Source organism: Aethalodelphis obliquidens, unplaced genomic scaffold, assembly GCF_003676395.1.
Source record: "Aethalodelphis obliquidens isolate GAN/ISIS:26980383/991018 unplaced genomic scaffold, ASM367639v1 scaffold135, whole genome shotgun sequence".
NCBI lineage: Eukaryota > Metazoa > Chordata > Mammalia > Artiodactyla > Delphinidae > Aethalodelphis > Aethalodelphis obliquidens.
The window spans coordinates 442,646-462,899 of NW_020838079.1; the positions used below are offsets into that span (position 1 = coordinate 442,646).

General features: G+C 43.8%; 1 protein-coding gene and 1 non-coding gene across 2 annotated transcripts in view; one reads left to right on the forward strand and one right to left on the reverse strand.

The window, feature by feature from the left end:
- Nucleotides 1–17,502, reverse strand: part of ERCC6L (ERCC excision repair 6 like DNA helicase) — a 50,280-nt gene extending 32,778 nt beyond the window's left edge. The window contains exon 1 of the mRNA XM_027099623.1: nt 17,385–17,502. Within this exon, the coding sequence (XP_026955424.1) occupies nt 17,385–17,452 (68 nt within the window). The 5' untranslated portion in view covers nt 17,453–17,502. The remainder of the gene's footprint in view (nt 1–17,384) is intronic.
- On the forward strand, nt 15,282–15,388 carry LOC113616382 (U6 spliceosomal RNA). The gene has a single exon (XR_003431286.1). It is a non-coding gene; the product is annotated as a U6 spliceosomal RNA (small nuclear RNA).
- Nucleotides 17,503–20,254: the final 2,752 nt, after the last annotated feature.

Here is a 20,254-nt window from a genome sequence, read left to right on the forward strand (position 1 = left end):
TCAACATAAAGATGGGATTTAAAACCAAAAACCTGAGTAAGATCACCAAAGGAAGGAGTATAATTAAAAAAAAGACATGGCATTCCAACACTCCAACATTAACAGATGAATTCCAGCTAATGAATACAGAAACAATGGCGAAATTAGAAAACCATCACTTGTAATCCCTAATGAAATAACTGATTTGGGCAATGATTATCAATGGATGAAAGGTTGCTGGGGAACTGGGTATCCACAGGATGCTAAAGTATCCCCGACATATTATTTATTCATCACAAGGGGGGAAATGCAACTTTGCAAAGGAGTAATCAGCCTATGACTACCTGAACCCATTGATCAATCATAAAATTACTAAAAGTAGGAAAATCAGACATTATATGCTTCCTGATATGATGCAATAGGAAGTACATGACCTCACCTATGAAGTATTCATGTCAAAAATATTGAACCTTAAATCTTTTTGGTTTGGCTCTAGAATAGTTTTTTAAAAAAAATTTTATTGAGGTATAATCGACATACAGCATTATATTAGTTTCAGGTGTACAACATAATGACTTGATATTTGTATATACTGTGAAATGATCACCACAATAAGTCTAGTTACCATCTGTCACCATACATAATTACGGATTTTTTTCTTGTGATGAGAATTTTTAAGATTTATTCTCTTAGCAACTCTCAAATATGCAATACAATATTATTAACTATAGTCTCCACACTGTACATTACATCCCAGGGTTTATTTATTTTATAACTGGAAGTTTGTACCTTTTGACCCCCTGCATCCATTTTGCCCACCCCTCAAATCCAGGAACCACCAATCTGTTCTCTGTTATCTATGAACTTGGTTTTGTTTTTGTTTTAGACCCCACATATAAGTGAGATCATACAGTATTCGTCTTTCTCTGTCTGATTTATTTCACTTAGCATAATGCCTCCAAGGTCCATCTATGTTGTCACAAATGGCAAAAATTCACTCTTTTTTATGGCTGAATAATATTCCTGTCTGTGTGTGTCTGTGTGTGTGTCACATTTTCTTTATCCATTCATTTATCAGGCCTTTAAATTTAAATTACAGGAGATAGAAGAACAAACTAATGACACTACAGACTAATCCAAATCATTGGCATAAAAATAAAAGTGGGGAGGGATTTTTCTAGATTAAAAGATGCTTAAGAAAAGAATCTAGAAAAGAGTGGAGGGGGCTTCCCTCGTGGCACAGTGGTTGAGAGTCTGCCTGCCGATGCAGGGGACACGGGTTCGTGCCCCGGTCCGGGAAGATCCCACATGCCGCAGAGTGGCTGGGCCCATGAGCCATGGCCGCTGAGCCTGCACGTCCGGAGCCTGTGCTCCACAATGGGAGAGGCCACAACAGTGAGAGGACCGCGTACCGCAAAAAAAAAAAAAAAAAAAAAAAGAGTGGAGGGACTTCCCTGATGGTCCAGTGGTTAAGACTCCGTGCTCCTGGGACTTCCCTGGTGGTTGAGTGGTTAAGAATCTGCCTTCCAATGCAGGGGACGTGGGTTCAATCCCTGGTCAGGGAAGTAAGATCCCACATACCGCAGGGCAACTAAGCCTGCACACTGCAACTACTGAGCCCACGTGCTCTAGAGCTCATGTGCCACAACTAGCGAGCCTGCATGCTGCAACGAAAGATCCCACATGCCGCAATGAAGGTCCCGCATGCAGTAACTAAGACCTGATGCAGCCAAATAAATTAATTAATTAAAAAAAATAGATTCCACACTCCCAGTGCAGGGGGCCCGGTTCAATGCTTGGTCAGGGAACTAGATCCTGCACTCTGCAACTAAAGATCCCGCATGCCACAATGAAGATCCCAAGTGCCACAACTAAGACCCGGAGCAGCCAAATAAATGAATAAATAATTTGTAAAAAACAAAAGAGAGTGGATATATGTATAACTGATTCACTTTGCTGTACACCTGAAACTAACGCAACATTGTAAATCAACTATAAGCCGATAAAAACTTTTTAAAAAATAAAGTGTTACCTTAAAATAAAAAAGAGAGACTTATGAAATATAACCAAATGCAGCTTGTGGAACTTCTTTGGATCCTGATTCAAACAAATCAATTATTAAAAGACTTAAGACCATTTGAAAAGTGCAAATATGAACTGTGTATTAGCTGATATCAAAGAATTAATTTATTTTGTTAAGCGTGATATGGTACAGTGGTTTTCTAAGAATATGTTCTTTTTTAGAGACGCGCACTGAAATATTTAAGGATGAAATACTATGATGCCTGAGAATTTAAAGTACAGTAGGGACTTCCCCGCTGGTTGAGTGGTTAAGAATCCACCTTCCAATGCAGAGGACATGGGTTCGATCCCTGGTCAGGGAACTAAGATCCCACATGCCATGGGGCAACTAAGCCCGCACACCACAACTACTGAGCCCATGCACCACAACTAGAGAGCCCACGTGCTGCAACTAAGACCCAATGCAGCCAAAAATAAAAAAATATTTTTTAAAAAATTAAAATAGGGGCTTCCCTGGTGGCACAGTGGTTGAGAATCTGCCTGCCAATGCAGGGGACACAGGTTCAAGCCCTGGTCTGGGAAGATCCCACATGCCGCGAAGCAACTAGGCCCGTGAGCCACAACTACTGAGCCTGCGCGCCTGGAGCTTGTGCTCCACAACAAGAGAGGCCGCGACAGCGAGAGGTCCGCGCACCACGATGAAGAGTGGCCCCCGCTCGCCACAACTAGAGAAAGCCCTTGCACGGAAACGAAGACCCAACACAGCCAAAAATAAATAAATTAATTAATTAATTAAAAATTAAAATAGAGGACTTCCCTGGTGGCGCAGTGGTTGGGAATCCACCTGCCAATGCAGGGGACACAGGTTCGATCCCTGGTCTGGGAGAATCTCACATGCCACAGAGCAACTGGGCCCATGCGCCACAGCTGCTGAGCCTGCACTCTGGAGACTGTGAGCCACAGCTACTGAGCCCGCATGCCCCAACTACTGAAGCCCACACACCTGGGGCCCGTGCTCCACAACGAGAGGCCACCGCAAGGAGAGGTCTGCGCACCTCAATGAGGAGTGGCCCCCACTTGCCGCAACTGGGGAGAGCTCGCGCGCAGCAGCAAAGACCCAACGCAGCCAAAAAAGACCCCAAAACCAAAAAAAAACCAAAAACAAATAAATTAATTAATTTAATTAAATCTAAAAAATAAATAAATAAAAATAAAGTACATTAGGGACTTCCCTGGTGGTCCAGTGGTTAAGACTCCGAGCTCCCAATGCAGGGGGCCCGGGTTCGATCTCTGGTCAGGGAACTAGATCCCACATGACGCAACTAAGACCTGCATGCCGCAACTAAAGATCCCACACGCCGCAACAAAGTTCCCGCGATCCCACACACTGCAACTAAGACCTGGCACAGCCAAATAAATAAATAAAATATTTTTTAAAAAATAAAAAGGGACTTCCCTGGTGGCACCATGGTTAAGAATCCACCTGCCAATGCAGGGGACACAGGTTCAAGCCCTGGTCTGGGAAGATCCCACATGCCACAGAGCAACTAAGCCCGTGCACCACAACTACTGAGCCTGCGCTCTAGAGCCCATAAGCCACAACTACTGAGCCTACAAGCCACAACTACTAAAGCCTGCGCACCTAGTGCCCGTGCTCCACAACAAGAGAAGCCACCACAATGAGAAGCCCATGCACCACAACGAAGAGTAGCCTCCGCTCGCCACAACTAGTGAAAGCCCATGACCCAACATAGCCAAAAATAAATAAATAAATAAATTTTAAAATAAATAAATAAATAAAACTAAACTTTCAAAAAAATTTTTTAAATAAAGTACATTAGAAGAAAAAGCAAAAGCAATTGGGGATATGAGAAGAAATCAGCAGAATCTAAGAAGCAGCAACAAGCGAGGTAGGAAGAAAGTCAGGAGAGTGAGGGGTCCTGGCGGCCAAATGAGTCTAGCATTTTGTGGAGAAGTGATCAATTCTGTCAAGTACTACTGGTGAGTCAAGGAAGAGGAAGATTATGAACTGACCATTAGATTTATGAAAGTCGACCTTGACAAAAGCAGTTGGAGTAGAATGATAGAAGAAAGTGGGTGACATAGAGAATAGAAAGCAGATGGGTGATAGCAAGAGAGAGTTGACAACATAGAGTACAAGCAAGTGAGTAACAGAGAGGGTGACACAGTGAGTGACATGGGAGAGAGGTTGGATGACAGATAAGTAGAGGTCAGATAACTCTGCCAGTCATCACTTATTGCCTCTCAGTTCCAAATTCATCCCTCAGTACCTGCTCTGTGATAATGATAGAATTCCTTTAAGCATCTCTCCTCTACAGCCAGCATGATGTTAAGCTTTCTCAGTAGAGGACGCCTGAGGGACACTGCAGGAGGAGGGGGCTCTCCTGAAGTTGCCAGCTGCCGCTGCACAGGGGGTCAACCAAGTGACACACAGCCACCCACCCAGAACACGCAGTCTTTCAACGATCTTGAAGTCTCCACCTGGCCTGGCGATAACCTTCTTGCAGCCCTCTCTACATCGGAACCAGCCTCCCCAGCAGCTGCCTGTGCCCCAGGTCCCACTCCTTCTGCACTCCTACACCATTGGTTGCTGCTAGCCTGCTCCCCACCTGCACTCCAGAAGGTTGCTTCCTATGAGCCCAGGGAGTGCAGACCAGCTCCAGCCTGGGCAAGCCAGCACACTTCTCTGCTACCCAGTGGGCTGAACTATACCTTCTCCAAAGAGGTCTGAACCTCAGCCTTGGGGAGAGGGCCTCCTTCCAAGTTTGTCCTTCCTTGGGTACTCTCCCTTAGCCCTAGGGCACCATATGGAGTTTCCTTATTTCTTATAGTTACTCATTTATCAATTTAGTAACTCTTACTTTAAAATTCCTGTTTTAATATACTGCATGGTTTCTACCTCCTGATTGGACCCAGAATGATACAGTGACAGAGAAAAAAAGAGGATGGGTGACTGAATAAGGGAGTGGGTAACAGAGAAAGAAAGTGGGTAACAGGGAAAGAGTGGGTAACAGAAAGAGAATGGGTAATAGAGGTAGAGTGTAGGTGACAGATGGTGGGTGACAAGAAAGGGGGTACAGAGGTACAGAGTGGGGAGGCTGACAGAGAGACAAAGAGTAAGTGGGGTGAGAACGAATGGACGACAGTGTGAGCAGGTAGTTGAGAGTGTGAACAGGTGGGTGACAGAGGGGGGGGGTAGGGGACAGAGAGATAATGGGAGAGAAGGAGAGAATGAGAGAGAAAGAGAGAACTATGAGTGCCAGAGAGGGAGAGCAGGTGACAGGGGTGGGTGACACAGAGAAAGAGATAATGGACAACAGAAAGAGACAGAGGCAGGGGAGGGAGAGAGGGAGGGAGGGAATGCCAGAAGAAGAGAAAGGGGGCAACAGGGGGAGAGGGACAACACAGAGTGGAAGCAAGCAGGGGGTACAGAGAGCACAAGGGGGCGGTAGGCAAGAGAGGAGCTGGTGGGCGGGCATCACCAAGGGAGAGCATGACTGACACAGAGTGTGTGACAGAGTCACTGTATGCGACAGAAGGTGAAGGTGTGGCAAAAGGAAAACGTGCAGAGAGTGTATGACAGCAAGTCTCAGTTCACTTTCATCTTTTGGACAGGAGAGGCAAAGAAACAGGGAAGGAGAGGGACAAAAAAGTGAGAGGAAAGAGGGAGGAAGAAAGAGAGACAGAGAAACTGTGAGAGCAGGATTGTGCCAAGGAGTAGAATTATGAGCAAGAGAGAAGGGAGAGAATGTAGAGAAGGCAATGCTTTGTGCGAGGCGGTTTTGGTTTGGGGGGATTTGGAAGAGGATGAGAGAGATTGAGACAGATTAGGAGAAATAAAATAGGGATTGGGGGAGTTGAGGGCTCATGAGAGATGGAATGTCAGGAGAGACAGAGAAATGTGAGAAAGGTGGGGATTGTGAGAGTAGAAGATGATTGCGAGAGAAGGGGGTGCTTGTTAGGCGGGTGGGAAAGAGACCATTTGAGTATGCTCATAAGAGAGCATGTGGAGTGAGACAGGTACCAGCATGAGAGGCAGTGTTGGTGAAACCAAGCAGGGCCCTGTGGGGCTCCTGGACACAGAGGTCTTTTTGTCCCCTGTTTCTTGTAGGCAAGGCTCCAGCCACCATGACCTTCCCTGAGTTCCAAAGGGCAGGTTCAAACAGTTGCTAATCAATGGGGGGAAACAGCCAAGAAACCACCTGAGGCAAGATTAAAAGGACCAGAGAAGCTCATCAAGATTAGGAGAGGACCACCTGAGACCCTACACACACCCTAATCTTGTCAGCAACCCCACCTTGGGAAGTATTGTTATAAAACTCCTCATCAGGGCTTCCCTGGTGGTACAGTGGTTAGGAATCCACCTGCCAATGCAGGGGACACGGGTTCGAACCCTGGGCTGGGAAGATCCCACATGCCGCGGCGCAGCTAAGCCCATGTGCCACAACTACCGAGCCTACGCTCTAGAGCCCAGGAGCCACAACTACTGAGCCCGTGTGCCACTACTACTGAAGCCCGCACGCCTAGAGCCCATGCTCCTCAACTAGAGAGGCCACTGCAATGAGAAGCCTGTGTACCACAACGAAGAGTAGCCCCCGCTCACCACAACCAGAGAAAAGTCCACGTGCAGCAACAAAGACCCAATGCAGCCAAAAATAAAATAAATAAAAATAAGTTAATTAAAAAAAAAACTCCTCATCAAATCCTGGGGGGGGGTGGGCACATAGTTTTTTGAGGCAGGAGCCCGCTGCCCGCTGTGGCCCCCTTTGCCTGGCAAGGTAATAAAGCTACTCCCTTTCTACTCCTCCAAAGCTCTGCCTCCACATTTCTATTCGGCACTGAACAGAGGCCGGGTTTTCGGCAACAAAATTTGGGGGGCTCGCCTGGTATCTGACTCGTGGGCCGGCAGCCCCGTGGGGACCCTCGGCTTGATCAGACGCTCGGAGGTTTCTCTGCACGCCAGCCTCCTTCGGGAGAGCAGAGGTTTGGAGGACTTCTCTGAGGCCAGATCACTAGGGATGCCCTGCCATAGGGCTGTGCCCCGATAATACCCGGACTGCCATCTCAGTAGTCGGAACTCCAAGATGGAGGTGGAGAACGGGAGAGAGGTTGCCCTAGCAACTGCCAAGGCCACCTTTGCCTTGAGGACACCCCCTCTTCTATCCACATCAGCCCGGACTTCCTGCTCTGAGAAAGCATTTTGGAGAAGGAGAAAAGTAGGATTAGGTATGTCACAACACCTCTGCCAGCACTTTTGCTAAGTCCCCCAGCATGCACACCGAGGCCGCTCGACCTGGTCCGTTTGGGGGAACTCTGGTTCCCGTTTGGGGATTTCCCATTAGGAAGATCCCATTTGTAAGGCGCAACTTGGACCAAGGCCACCAGCTTAGTGGGACTTAGAACCCAGTTTGAACCTCGGGCTGTTTGTTTTGTGTGTGTGTGTGTGTGTGTGTGTGGCTTCCGTTTGGCTGGCGAGAATTCTGGTTTTGCTTTCAGTTTTGTGCACAGAGCTGTTTAATTCGACTCAATATGGGAAGCGCTTCCTCTTCCTCTCCATCTGACAGTCCCCTAAGGAAGATTTTGGCAGATTTGTCAACCTATAGCTATGAATCTATTTTAATTCTGTTTAGCCAATGTATATTCTTAAAAGTGAGGAGAGGTGGCCTTTGTATGGTGGCCTAAATTATTATACTATTCTTCAGCTAGAATTGTTTTGTCACAGGAATGGAAAGGCTGGAAATTCTCTCCACTCCATCTGGGCTAGCCACTTTGGCCTCACTCCCTTGCAGCAATTGAGCCACTCTGGGCCCCCTGAGAGCCAACTCTGGGTTTGTTCTCTTTCAAGAACTGAGCCAATCTGTTTGGAAGCCTTTGTCCAGGAGTGGAAGTGGAATTTTTAAACTATACCTCCTCTGAGTTTCTGTCTGTGTGGCCATAGCCTATCTGTCATTTGTGTTTTTGTGTGTATTGTTTTGGGGTGAGCCACTCTCGCTTGTGTAGGGTGGGAAAATTCTACCAGATCATTGCGAGCCATTTTGAGTCCTCTGTCTGGGAGTGGAAATGGGCTACATCTTGTCTGATCTTTTGTTTGTGGGACCATGTCTGTTGTCTGTATGTATGTGTCTCAGTACTTGCATTGACTGGTTGAGACGAATAACAGGGCTCACATGTGACAACACCAGTGTACCCTATCGCGTTGGGCTTTGCCTGTGGCAGAATTGTTGGTTGGGATTTTCCCTTTTGGACTAGCCTTGTTGAAACCGTGCACCTCAGATTGGGACTTGAACCCACGTGCCGGGACTCAAACCCAGCCAAAACCCAGACTGGGACTTGAAAACACGCGGCCGGGACTCAAACCCAGCCAAAACTCAGATTGGGACTCAAACTCACATGGCTGGGACTCAAACCCAGCCAAAACTCAGATAGGGAGTCGAACCCACAAGGCCGGGACTCGAACCTGGTCAAAACCCACAGTCTTCCAACTGAGATCACATACCTGGCTTCAGGACTTAATGAAGCTCAGGTTCTCTTTTTTTTTTTTTTAGAAGTAATGGATTTACTTTACTTTATTTTATTCTTTTAACATCTTTATTGGAGTATAATTGCTTTACAATGGTGTGTTAGTTTCTGCTGTATAACAAAGTGAATCAGCTATACATATGCATATATCCCCATATCTCCTCCCTCTTGTGTCTCCCTCCCATCCTCCCTATCCCACCCCTCTAGGTGGTCACAAAGCACCGAGCTGATTAGAAGCTCAGGTTCCTGATGTCCCATCGCAGAAAGAATTCAGTGAGTGACAAAATGATAGGTAAGAAGTGGATTTATTTAGAGAGAAACACACTCCACAGAGTGTGGGCCACCTCAGAAGGTGAGAAAGGCACCAGGGTATGGGGTTGTCAGTTTTTATAGGGGTGGGTAATTTCATAGGCTAATGAGTGGGAGGAATATTCCAGCTTTTTGGGGAAAGGGTGGGGATTTCCAGGAATTGGGCCACAGCCCACTTTTGTTTTTTGGTTTTTTTGCGGTATGCAGGCCTCTCACTGTTGCGGCCTCTCCCGTTGCGGAGCCTGACGCGCAGGCTCAGCGGCCATGGCTCACGGGATCAGCCACTCCGCGGCATGAGGGATCCTCCCGGACCAGGGCACGAACCCACATCCCCTGCATCGGCAGGCAGACTCTCAACCACTGCGCCACCAGGGAAGCCCCACAGCCCACTTTTTGATCCTTATGGTTGGCCTTGGAAATGTCATGGCGCCTGTGGGTGTGTCATTTAGCTTACTGATGTGTTACAATGAGCGTATACTGAGGCTTAAGGTCTAGTGGAAGTCCACTTGTCCTGCCATCTTGGACCCATTTGGTTCTAATCAGTTTATGTCACGCCCTTGGACTATGTCATTCTTTCAAAGGTTGTTCCCTGCCCCCTTCCCTCCTGTTTCATTTTTATGGATGACCAGAGTTCTATTCCATCTTGTAACGGCCCCCCCAGGGTATTTTTACAAAATTAGGAGATCTTCAGCTATGCCCCCAGGAAAAGGAATTGTTATTTCTCTCCCCCAGGGCCCTCCGGAACACTTATCTAGACCATCTGTAGTTCCTGAGACTGAAGAAAAAGGCAGGGAAAGAAGGCATTTTTTGTGGAAGGGGGAAAACTGAGATCTCTGGTTCGGTCTTTATGTAAAAATTAACTTGTAAATGAGCTCTGTTTAATTGACTAGAAAGTAAGCTCTTACAAACTAAATCTAAATGTCTAGAAAATTGGCCAAGATAAATTTTAGGACCACATGATCTGGGAAATATTCAGTACTGAATTGATATCTGCTATTGAAGGGGGCTTAAGCTTGTTGGTTTGATTAATATAGACATGTCTTAAGAGTCATCAATGTTAAATAATGCAAGTGAGATAAGAGCTTTTGGGTAAACTCTTTAGAAATAATTGTTTTAGGAATGTGTACTTAAGAATAATCTCTTCAGCTGCTTTGTAGCTTAAAAATTTAGAGTTAAGTTAAATGATGGAAGTTTATTGAATAAGTAGGCCGTTTACAAATAAAATAAGATACTGAAACATTAGTTAGTGAATATTGGCTTACCTTGGCAGAGAGAGAAACTAAAGGTATTTGGTGCCACCCTGAGATACTCTCCATAAGAAAGCACATGTTTTTACAGTTGTGCAAGATCAGAATTTTCTAAGATTGGATTAAATCTAATTGGATAAATGGATTTTGTTGGGAGTGGGCTAAGGCAAGACCAGATTTGGTTTCTCCCTTCAACATTTTCTTGGAATACTGCTTTTGATAACAGCTTGTGAGTTCCTTTGCCTTTAAGTGATCTGTATTTGCGCTGAAATCTTTTCACTTTGGTTAAGTAAATAAGTATTGTTTGGCAGTTTCTAAAAGTTCTTTTGACCTCCAGCTAACTTTGAGATGCTTCAGAGGGCCCCTGAGTCATCTCAGAGAGAAAGATTTAACTAGGATTATTTGTTATGTTAAATCAAATGTAATCAGTTAAATTAAATGTAATCCCGGTTATTGTAACCAAGTTTCTTTACCGATTACATTGCAATCAGATGTTTAACTATGCCCTTTTTTTAAAAGTCTTTCTGTCATTTATAGACAGTTATTATTGTACTCTGCTTTTGCAAAGTGCTTCATCATCAAGATTTATGTGAAGGACCCCTTTTGACAAATACAGATCTCTGATAAATTTCACATCATACTGCTGAGCTGGATAAGAAAAAAAAAATCTTAATGGAGAATCTGATGGCTTCATAAAATGTTAACAAAAGGATTGGTTACTGAGTGAACTAGTGAATATGGTTATAATGTTTTTTTGTTTTTTCTTTTCTTTGGTCTGGAATATCACTGGTTACTTAATATTACAGACTTACTTTGAAAGCAAATGTCTTGGTTTGGCTGTGTTCAATGGAGATGAGGGTAATTTTAGGGAAAAAGATTATGTTTCAATAGATATAAAATTCTAGATCTGTTAATTAAAGTCTGTATTTATGGAAGTTATTGTGTTAGTCACACTTTTGCCCTGATGTTTAGGAGAAAAGAAAAATTACCTAGTAAAGTTATCAGACTGTAATTATTCATGATGTATCACTGTTTGCTTTAGGTCTACTGCTAAAAGCACATGTACAATGCTTATGTGACAATTGGGCATAAATGATAAAATGTATGGCCTATAAAGCGTTTTCTCCTTAACATACCTCTGAGCTTGTTCAGTTTTACTCTGATCAGGTTTCTCCAATGAGGATTAACTAGGCAAATATAAAGAAGGCCTAGCACCTAAGGACATGATCTATACCTGGGGCGAAGAGTTGAATCACCCTGGCACTGAGGGATAGATATTTTGATCATCAATGTCTTCTATTGAAAGACTTGCAATCAAAAGGGGGAATGAAAGAAAAAAAATCTGCACTGATTGAAGTATGAGGAAGTCACTCTGGCCTATGCATGGTTTAACTTTAAAAAGCAGCCTATTTTGTGGCCTTTCAGACATGCATTGTACATCTCCTTTAACGCTGAGGAGGGGAATGCATTTGAAAGTCAAAATGGAGCAACTATGGTAAAACTAGGTGACCACTGTGGATGTGATTCCAGATGCATTTATTCCTGTATTGTTGCAAACTTGAATTTTCTGAGCTATATCAGACTCTGGGATGCCACAAGAATTTAAAAATTCCCCCACCCTCTTCAACGAGATTTTGGTTAAAGATTTAAGAGGATTACACCTGGTTCAAGGTGGAGTAGAGGCCTTTCCAGCCAGAATAGGAAAAGCATCTGGAAGTGACAAAAACACTTCTTAAGGACATTATTTCTAGGTACTGCCTTTCCTCTACTATTCAGAGTAGCAATGGATCTGCTTTTGTCGCAGAAATAACACAAACAGCAAATAAAGCTTTAGGTATAAAATGGAAACTTCACTCAGCATGGAGACCCCAATCTACAGGAAAAGCTAAGAAGATGAATCACAGGAAACCCATCTAAAATGGGACAAGGTCTTGCCAATTGCTCTCCTCTGTATACTGGTGGCCCCTAGAAGCTGGCTAGGATTGAGCCTTTATGAAATTATATACAGGAGACCATTCTTAGCTCCTAAGAGTAAAAAGAAAGAGAAACATTTCTAATGTAGGAAGAAAGAAGTTAAACAGTATGTAAAACAGGTTGGTCAATTGTTAACTGCTATGCATAAGTTTATGTTCTCCCCCTTGCCTGGAAGTTCCCTTACATCCCTTCAAAGCGGGAGACCAGGTGCTGCTGAAGGTTTGGAAAAAACAAGGACCCGAGTGACAGCTGGAGGAAAAATGGAAGGGGCCATACAAGATGTCCTCCTTACTTTTCACACCTCCTTAAAACTGGATGGAGTTAAACCATGAATACATCACACTAGAGTAAAAAGATTATCTGAAACCGATGAACCCAGCCTGCCCACAGCAGAGGAACAGACCTGCAGGAAATCGATGTCTCACCCTTTGGGAAACCTTAAGTATTTGTTCCAACAACCAGAATGAAAGTTCTGTTTTCTTATCCTTTCTCATACCTTTTACCTACAAAACTATAGATTCATATGCTGACTCTTTCAGTAATTCTAACTGCTAGATATGTGGTCAGTTTCCTACTTCCAGGTCTTCAGGATTGCCTTGGTGGGTTTCCTCCCTTACAGGGAATGGTTTGGAAACAACTGGCTTCAGACATATTCTCCTGAATTCCTAAGGAAATTAGATCTATTCTGTCTACTAAAGTTCTAGTTGTCACTCCTCTTGCCTCTAACCTGGTCTGTTGTATCAAAATGGCAGAACAAGGGATTGAGATCTTAATCATATAAGACTCAGATCCAGGACTTGGAACTCAAATATTTCTAATTTGGTATCTATTCCCCAAAATTTAGGCAGGACTATGCCCCATCTCAGCAGAAGTAGTCAGAGCGGTTGTTGACGCGTTCCCTAAAAGATCTGGGGAAACATAAAACCAAAGTGGGGATTAAAACTGAGTCCCCTGCCGAGTTTATAATTAACATCTTTATCCAAAACGATCGTTCCCTTTTCTCATCCAATATCTGTTCTCCTCAAGACTGAGGAGTATCAAAGAAAAGTGGGACGTGAAACTAAGCAGGGCCCGTGCGGCTCCTGGACACGGACGCCTTTTTGTTCCCTGTTTCTTGTAGGCAAGACTCCAGCGGCCATGACCTCCCCTGAATTCCAAAGGGCAGATTCAAACATTTGCTAATCAATGGGGGGGGGGGGAACAGCCAAGAAACCACCTGAAGCAAGATTAAAAGGACCAGAGAAGCTCATCAAGATTAGGAGACAACCACCTGAGACCCTACACACACCCTAATCTTGTCAGCAACCCCACCTTGGGAAGCATTGTTATAAAACTCATCAAATTCTTCTGGGGGGGGGGCGATGGGGACACATAGTTTTCGAGGCAGGAGGCTGCTGTGTCCCCCTTTGCCTGGCAAAGTAATAAAGCTACTCCTCCAAAGCTCTGTCTCCTGCGTATCTATTAGGCAACACTGGGGAATAAGCACAAGCTGCTTGCTCAGGGAAAGGACGGGGTGGGGGACTAAAGGTCTTAAGCCTTATCCCCATTTTCCAGATGAGAAAATTGAGGCTCAGAAGTCAGGGGACTTACTGGAGGCCTCCCAGCTAACAAGTGCCAGAGTCATAATTTGAACCCCAAATGGCCCAACTCTGAAGCCAGCACTCTACCCCCCACACACTTCCTCCCTCTGTTTTCCCCAAGTCTTCTTTAAGGAAGTCATGTAACTCAGTCCAAAGATGTGTTTCACTCCTCTGTAAGACCTTTTGTCTTCTAACAGCCTTAAAACATTCTTTTTTTGGAAAGGGAGATGGAACTATTCCACTGCTCCGATTGATTTCTTTGTACTACAACAAAATTTAAAACTTCTGTGCATCAAAGGACACAATCAACAGAGTGAAAAGGCAACTTACAGAATGGGAGAAAATATTTGCAAATCATACATCTGGTAAGAAGTTAATATCCAGAGTATATAAGGAATTACAACTCAACAACAACGAAACAAGCAACCCAATTAAAAAATGGGCAAAGGACTAGAATAGATATTTCTCCAAAGAAAATATACAAATGGTCAATAAGCACATGAAAAGATGCTCAACATCACTAACCATTAGAGAAGTGCAAATCAAAACCCCAATGAAATACCATTTCAATATCGTTAGGATGGCTAGTAACAACAACAACAACAGAATAAGTGTTGAAGAGAATGTGAAGACATTGGAACCCTTGGGCACTGTTGGTGGGAGTGTAAAATGGTGCTGCTGCCATAGAAGACAGTATGGCAGTTCCTCAAAAAATTAAAAGTAGAATTACCATATGATCCAGCAATCCCACTTCTGGATATATACCCAAAAGAATTGAAAGCAGGAGCTCAAAGAGATATCTGTACACCCACATTCACAGCAGCACTATTCACAATAGTCAAGAGATGGAAGCAACCCAAATATCCATCAACAGATAAATGAATAAACAAAATGTGACCTTATGCATACAATGGAACATTATTCAGTCTTAAAAAGCAAGGAAATCCTGTCACATGGCACAACATGGATAAATCTTGAGGACATTATGCTACATAAAATAAACCAGTCGTGGGCTTCCCTGGTGGCGCAGTGGTTAAGAATCCGCCTGCCAATGCAGGGGATATGGGTTCGATCCCTGGCCCGGGAAGATCCCACATGCCTTGGAGAAACTAAGCCCGTGCGCCACAACTACTGAGCCTGCGCTCTAGAGCCCATGAGCCACAACTACTGGACCCACATGCCACAACTACTGAAGCCCACGCACCTATAGCCAGTGCTCTGCAACAAAGAGAAGGCACAACAATGAGAAGACAGATCACCGCAACGAAAGAGTAGCCCCTGCTCGCCACAACTAGAGAAAGCCTGCGCACAGCAAAAAAGACCCAACACAGCCAAAAATAAAAATAAATTTATTTTAAAAATTAAAAAAATAAACCAGTCACAAAAAGACAAATACTGTATGATTGTACTTATATATAAGGTCCCTAGAGAAGTCAAATTGACAGAGAAAGTAGAATGGTGGTTGCCAGGGGCTGGGGGAGAGAAGAATGAGGAATTCTTGTCTAATAGGTATAGAGTTTTAGTTTTGCAAGATGAAAAGAGTTCTGGAGATGGATGATGGTAATGGTTGAACAACAATGTTAATGTATTTAATACCACTGAACTGTACACTTAAGAAGAGTTAAAATGGGTGCTCACTTTGGCAGCACTTATACTAAAATTGGAACAATACAGAGAAGATTAGCATGGCCTCTGTGCAAGGATGACACGCAAATTCGTGAAGCATTCTGCATTTTTGGAGTTTGGGATTAGCAGATGCGAACTATTATATATAGAATGGATAAACAACAAGGTCCTACTGTATAGCACAGGGAACTATATTCAATATCCTGTAATAAACCATAATGAAAAAGAATATGAAAAAGTATACCTGAAACTAACACGATACTGTAAATCAACTATACTTCAATTTAAAAAGATTTTTTTTTAATTTTAAAGACTATATATAAGTATAAATGAATCACTTTGCTATATACCAGAAACTAACACAACATTGTAAATAAAAACACTTCCAGAAAAAATAAATTTAAAAAAAATAATGGTTAAGATGGTAAATTTTATGTTGATTTTATAATAATTTAAAGAAAATTTTAAATGCTCATTCCCACATCACCATGTCCTCCACCCTTAGCCATCTGGTGAATGATTAGTTTCTCAACACCAATGTCTCCTCTTGTGAGCCCTTCCCTTAGCTCACTGATCCTTGTAGTTGGCCATTCCCTCCTGTAGTATGCCTTGCACATTGTACCTCTTACAGCACTTATCAAACAATATAGCAATTATGGTCTACCTATCCCTTTCCACCACTAGATTATAAGCAGTTTGGGGGCAGGGACAGTGTTTTACTCCTCTCTGTATCCCCTAGGCCTGGGGCTTGGTAGACTGGAAAAACCCAAGAAAGGCTTTTGTAGGGGGGTATCTTAAAATTAATGTTTATTTTTGTATATTAAAGCACAGCATACACAAAAATCATTGAAAAACTACAAAAGGAAAATATTTTACCATATATAACAAGAATTTTAAATCTTTGATATATTAATATATATTTAAATAATTTTAAAAAGCTAGTTCCAAACAGAAAGATGAGTGTTGAACCTTGACTGAAAATGTATACATTAAATTATAAACATAAAATAGAATAATAGAAAATATTTAAATTTAGTAAGAATAATATCATAAGGCATTACCAATCTTTATTAAAAGAAAATCGATTTCAAAATGGTAATTTTGTGATACAGCCACTATGGAGAACAGTATGGAGGTTCCTTAAAAAACTAAAAATAGAACTACCATACGACTCAGCAATCCCACTACTGGGCATATACCCTGAGAAAACCATAATTCAAAAAGAGTCATGTACCAAAATGTTCATTGCAGCTCTATTTACAATAGCCAGGACATGGAAGCAACCTAAGTGTCCATCCACAGATGAATGAATAAAGATGTGGCACATATATACAATGGAATATTACTCAGCCATAAAAAGAAACGAAATTGAGTTATTTGTAGTGAGGTGGATGGTCCTAGAGTCTGTCATACAGAGTGAAGTAAGTCAGAAAAAGAAAAACAAATTCCGTATGCTAACATATATATGGAATCTTAAAAAAAAAAAAGATTCTGAAGAACCTAGGGGGAGGGCTGGAATAAAGACCCAGATGTAGAGAATGGACCTGAGGACATGGGGAGGGGGAAGGGTAAGCTGTGACAAAATGAGAGAGTGGCATGGATATATATACACTACCAAATGTAAAACAGATAGCTAGTGGGAAGCAGCCGCATAGCACAGGGAGATTAGCTCGGTGCTCTGTGTCCACCTAGAGGGGTGGGATAGGGAGGGTGGGAGGCAGACGCAAGAGGGAGGAGATATGGGGATATATGTATATGTATAGCTGATTCACTTTGTTATAAAGCAGAAAGTAACACTCCATTGTAAAGCAATTATACTCCAATAAAGATGTTAAAAAAAATGGTGATTTTGAAAGCTGCAGACCCGAGGAAGCCTGGATCGATTGAAGTTCTGGCTCTTAAGGAGTTCATACCGGAGTTACTTGACCCGGGGCATCGGGGGCTCCCCAGGCTTTAGAAACCACGCCTCCTCCGAGAACACGGCCGCGCGTCTCATAAGGCTCCACCTCAACAGTTTGGGCCCCTGGGAGGGTCCAAGGGACCCCACACCCACACCCACTCCCGGCCAGGGCCTGTGAACTAGACCCGCCCAGCGACCCAAATGTACCTCAGGTAACGGGCAGCCTGCTCTGGGCTTAAGGCCCCAGCTTCCGCAAACCCTCGGGACGCCTCCATGACCCTCAGATCGGGCTCCGTGTATCTCGACCGCGGATTGAACTTCCCTCGTTCCCGCCCTGCGCATGAGCCTTGCGCGTGGAGGCGGGGCAGGGCCAACGGACAGTGTAGCGGCCGGCCAATCCACTGCACGAGCTCCGGCGCCGCCGCCTGAGCCCCGCCCACGAAGGTCGCGCGCATGCGCCTACGCGCGCTTGGCGGGGTGTAGAGGAGGTAGCTGAGCCCGTGGCGGGGGCTGGGTTGTGTCCTCTTGTCGTCTCTTGCATTTTCAATCTAGTCCAAACCACGCTGCGGCGAATTCTTGTGTGCGTGTGATATCCTTGTGAGTGGAGTAGGCCGCCTGATATGATCTCGGTCGTTTTAGTGGCCCTTAGAAACCTCCTCCACAGCCTAGATCCCCAAATATCCTCCCTTCCCTGATCGCCAACGTCTGGTACCGAGCGTGTTTTGAATTCATACACACTAGGAGGCATAGTCCTCGTGATTTAAACTCACAGTAAAGAAGAGTCTTCAAGAACCAAGCCAAAAGTCTCATTTGAGAAATAAGTAGTGCTGTTGTGTATGGTCACCACCATTTCTTCAGAAGCTCCAACTGAGATGCAGTCATATTTTCAAAGGCAGAGCTCAGGGCTTCAGGTAACGTGGTGACTGAGTTTAAGTGGCTTCCTTGGGCAATGCTAAATAGGTTTGTGAGCCAACAAAAATTGTCCTTTTTCACATGCTGGCAAGAACATGGACATTAAGATTCCTCGAGGCACTAATTAACATTCAGTATTTGAAAACCCACCTATTGACCCAGTCATACGCCTAACACATATCCAGAAGATTTTAAGCTTTTTGTAAATTTCATAGAACGTTAGTGTTAAGGGAAACACCGACTGAAACCACCCGCCCTGGCCAGGCACCATAGTAACCACTTGCGTGAGTTATCTTAAAACAGGAGGTCCTGGTAAGGAATACGGAGCTAACAAGCTACCAGCAACCAGAGTTAAAAAGGGAACTTAAAGAAGGTGGTCTACTTTCCTGGTTTATATGACTTTAAGTCATATGTTCATGTGACTTTAGGCCCTCTGTTAAGAGGGCTTTTAGTATACCACTACTATCCCCATTTTTCAGATGTGAAAATTGAGGCTCAGAGAAATAAATTGACTTGGCCTAAGGTTCCAAAGCTGGGAAATGGTAGGGCCAGAATTCCATACCTAGTCTATGTGAACACAAATCTGTGCTCATTCACAGTGTCACACTGCCTATTGCTGCAAAGAAGAGGGGAGTGGTGGGAAATGAGGTTTCAGGGTTAGTTGGAAGCCAGTTTGTGAAGGAGCTTGTTTACCCTGCTGAAGTGTTTGAATCACTTCTTCTCCTGGAGGCAAGTTTGAATTGGGGATGGGGGGTGGGGAGTCAAGTGTATAGGTGCCCTGGGTACCCAAAGGATGAGGGTGGTGAGAAGAAGGGCTGGTGGAGAGAATTCCATTGAAGAGAGAGATACGAGCACAAAAATCTTTATCTTGAGTCTGAGGAAGGCCATCTCTAGTTGTGCTTTGGCTCAGTGTCTGCCATCATCACTCATACCCTTGGAATTGTTGAGAACCCAGGATGAAGCAAAGCAGAACCCTGATTGCTGCCTTAGGCAACTGCCCCTATGTTGGCTTTGGAGAAAAGCTAAAAGGAAGGCCCTCAGGAGCCATGCTGCTCCCTGTCTGTTTCCCTGGGACAGTGATCTCCAAACAGCCTGATCATTAGATAAAAGGACCAGCCCTCCTGCTTACCTGCCCTTAGGCTACTGGATTTTTCTCAGTGCCATTTTCACACAGCCACAGGACTCCCCCTCTTTAAACACAAAGTCCTCCAGCTCTCCTTCCCTCCCCCTCAGTCCTGCAGTAGCTGCTTCCTTTGGGCCCTTCTCAGTGCCTTCTGGAGTGCCAGCTCCCACCACAGGGTTCCAATGACCTAGGAAACTTGCCACCCATGACTCCTAGTCCTCCTCTGTAAATGGTCACACACATTCAGAGAGGTTGGGGAGGATTTAGAGTGGATAAATGGAGAGAATGAAAAGAAGATCAAAATAAGAGTTACCACTCTTACTGAAGAATAAAAACCATATGATCATCTCAATAGATGCAGAAAAAGCTTTTGATAAAATTCAACACCTATTTATGATAAAAACTCTCCGGAAAGTGGGCATAGAGGGATCCTACCTCAACATAATAAAGGCCATATACGACAAACCCACAGCAAACATCATTCTCAATGGTGAAAAACTGAAGGCAATTCCTCTAAGATCAGGAACAAGACAAGGATGTCCACTCTCGCCACTATTATTCAACATAGTTTTGGAAGTCCTAGCCATGGCAATCAGAGAAGAAAAAAATAAAAGGAATACAAATTGGAAAAGAAGAAGTAAAACTGTCACTGTTTGCAGATGACGTGACACTATACATAGAGAACCCTAAAGATGCCACCAGAAAACTACTAGAGCTAAACAATGAATTTGGTAAAGTTTCAGGATACAAAATGCACAGAAATCTCTGGCATTCCTATACACTAACAACGAAAGATCAGAAAGAGAAATTAGGGAAACAATCCCATTCACGATTGCAACAAAAAGAATAAAATACCTAGGAATAAACCTACCTAAGGAGGTAAAAGACCTGTACTCAGAAAACTATAAGACACTGATGAAAGAAATCAAAGATAACACAAACAGATGGAGAGATATACCATGTTCTTGCATTGGAAGAATCAATACTGTGAAAAAGACTATACTACCCAAAGCAATCTACATATTCAATGCAATCCCTATCA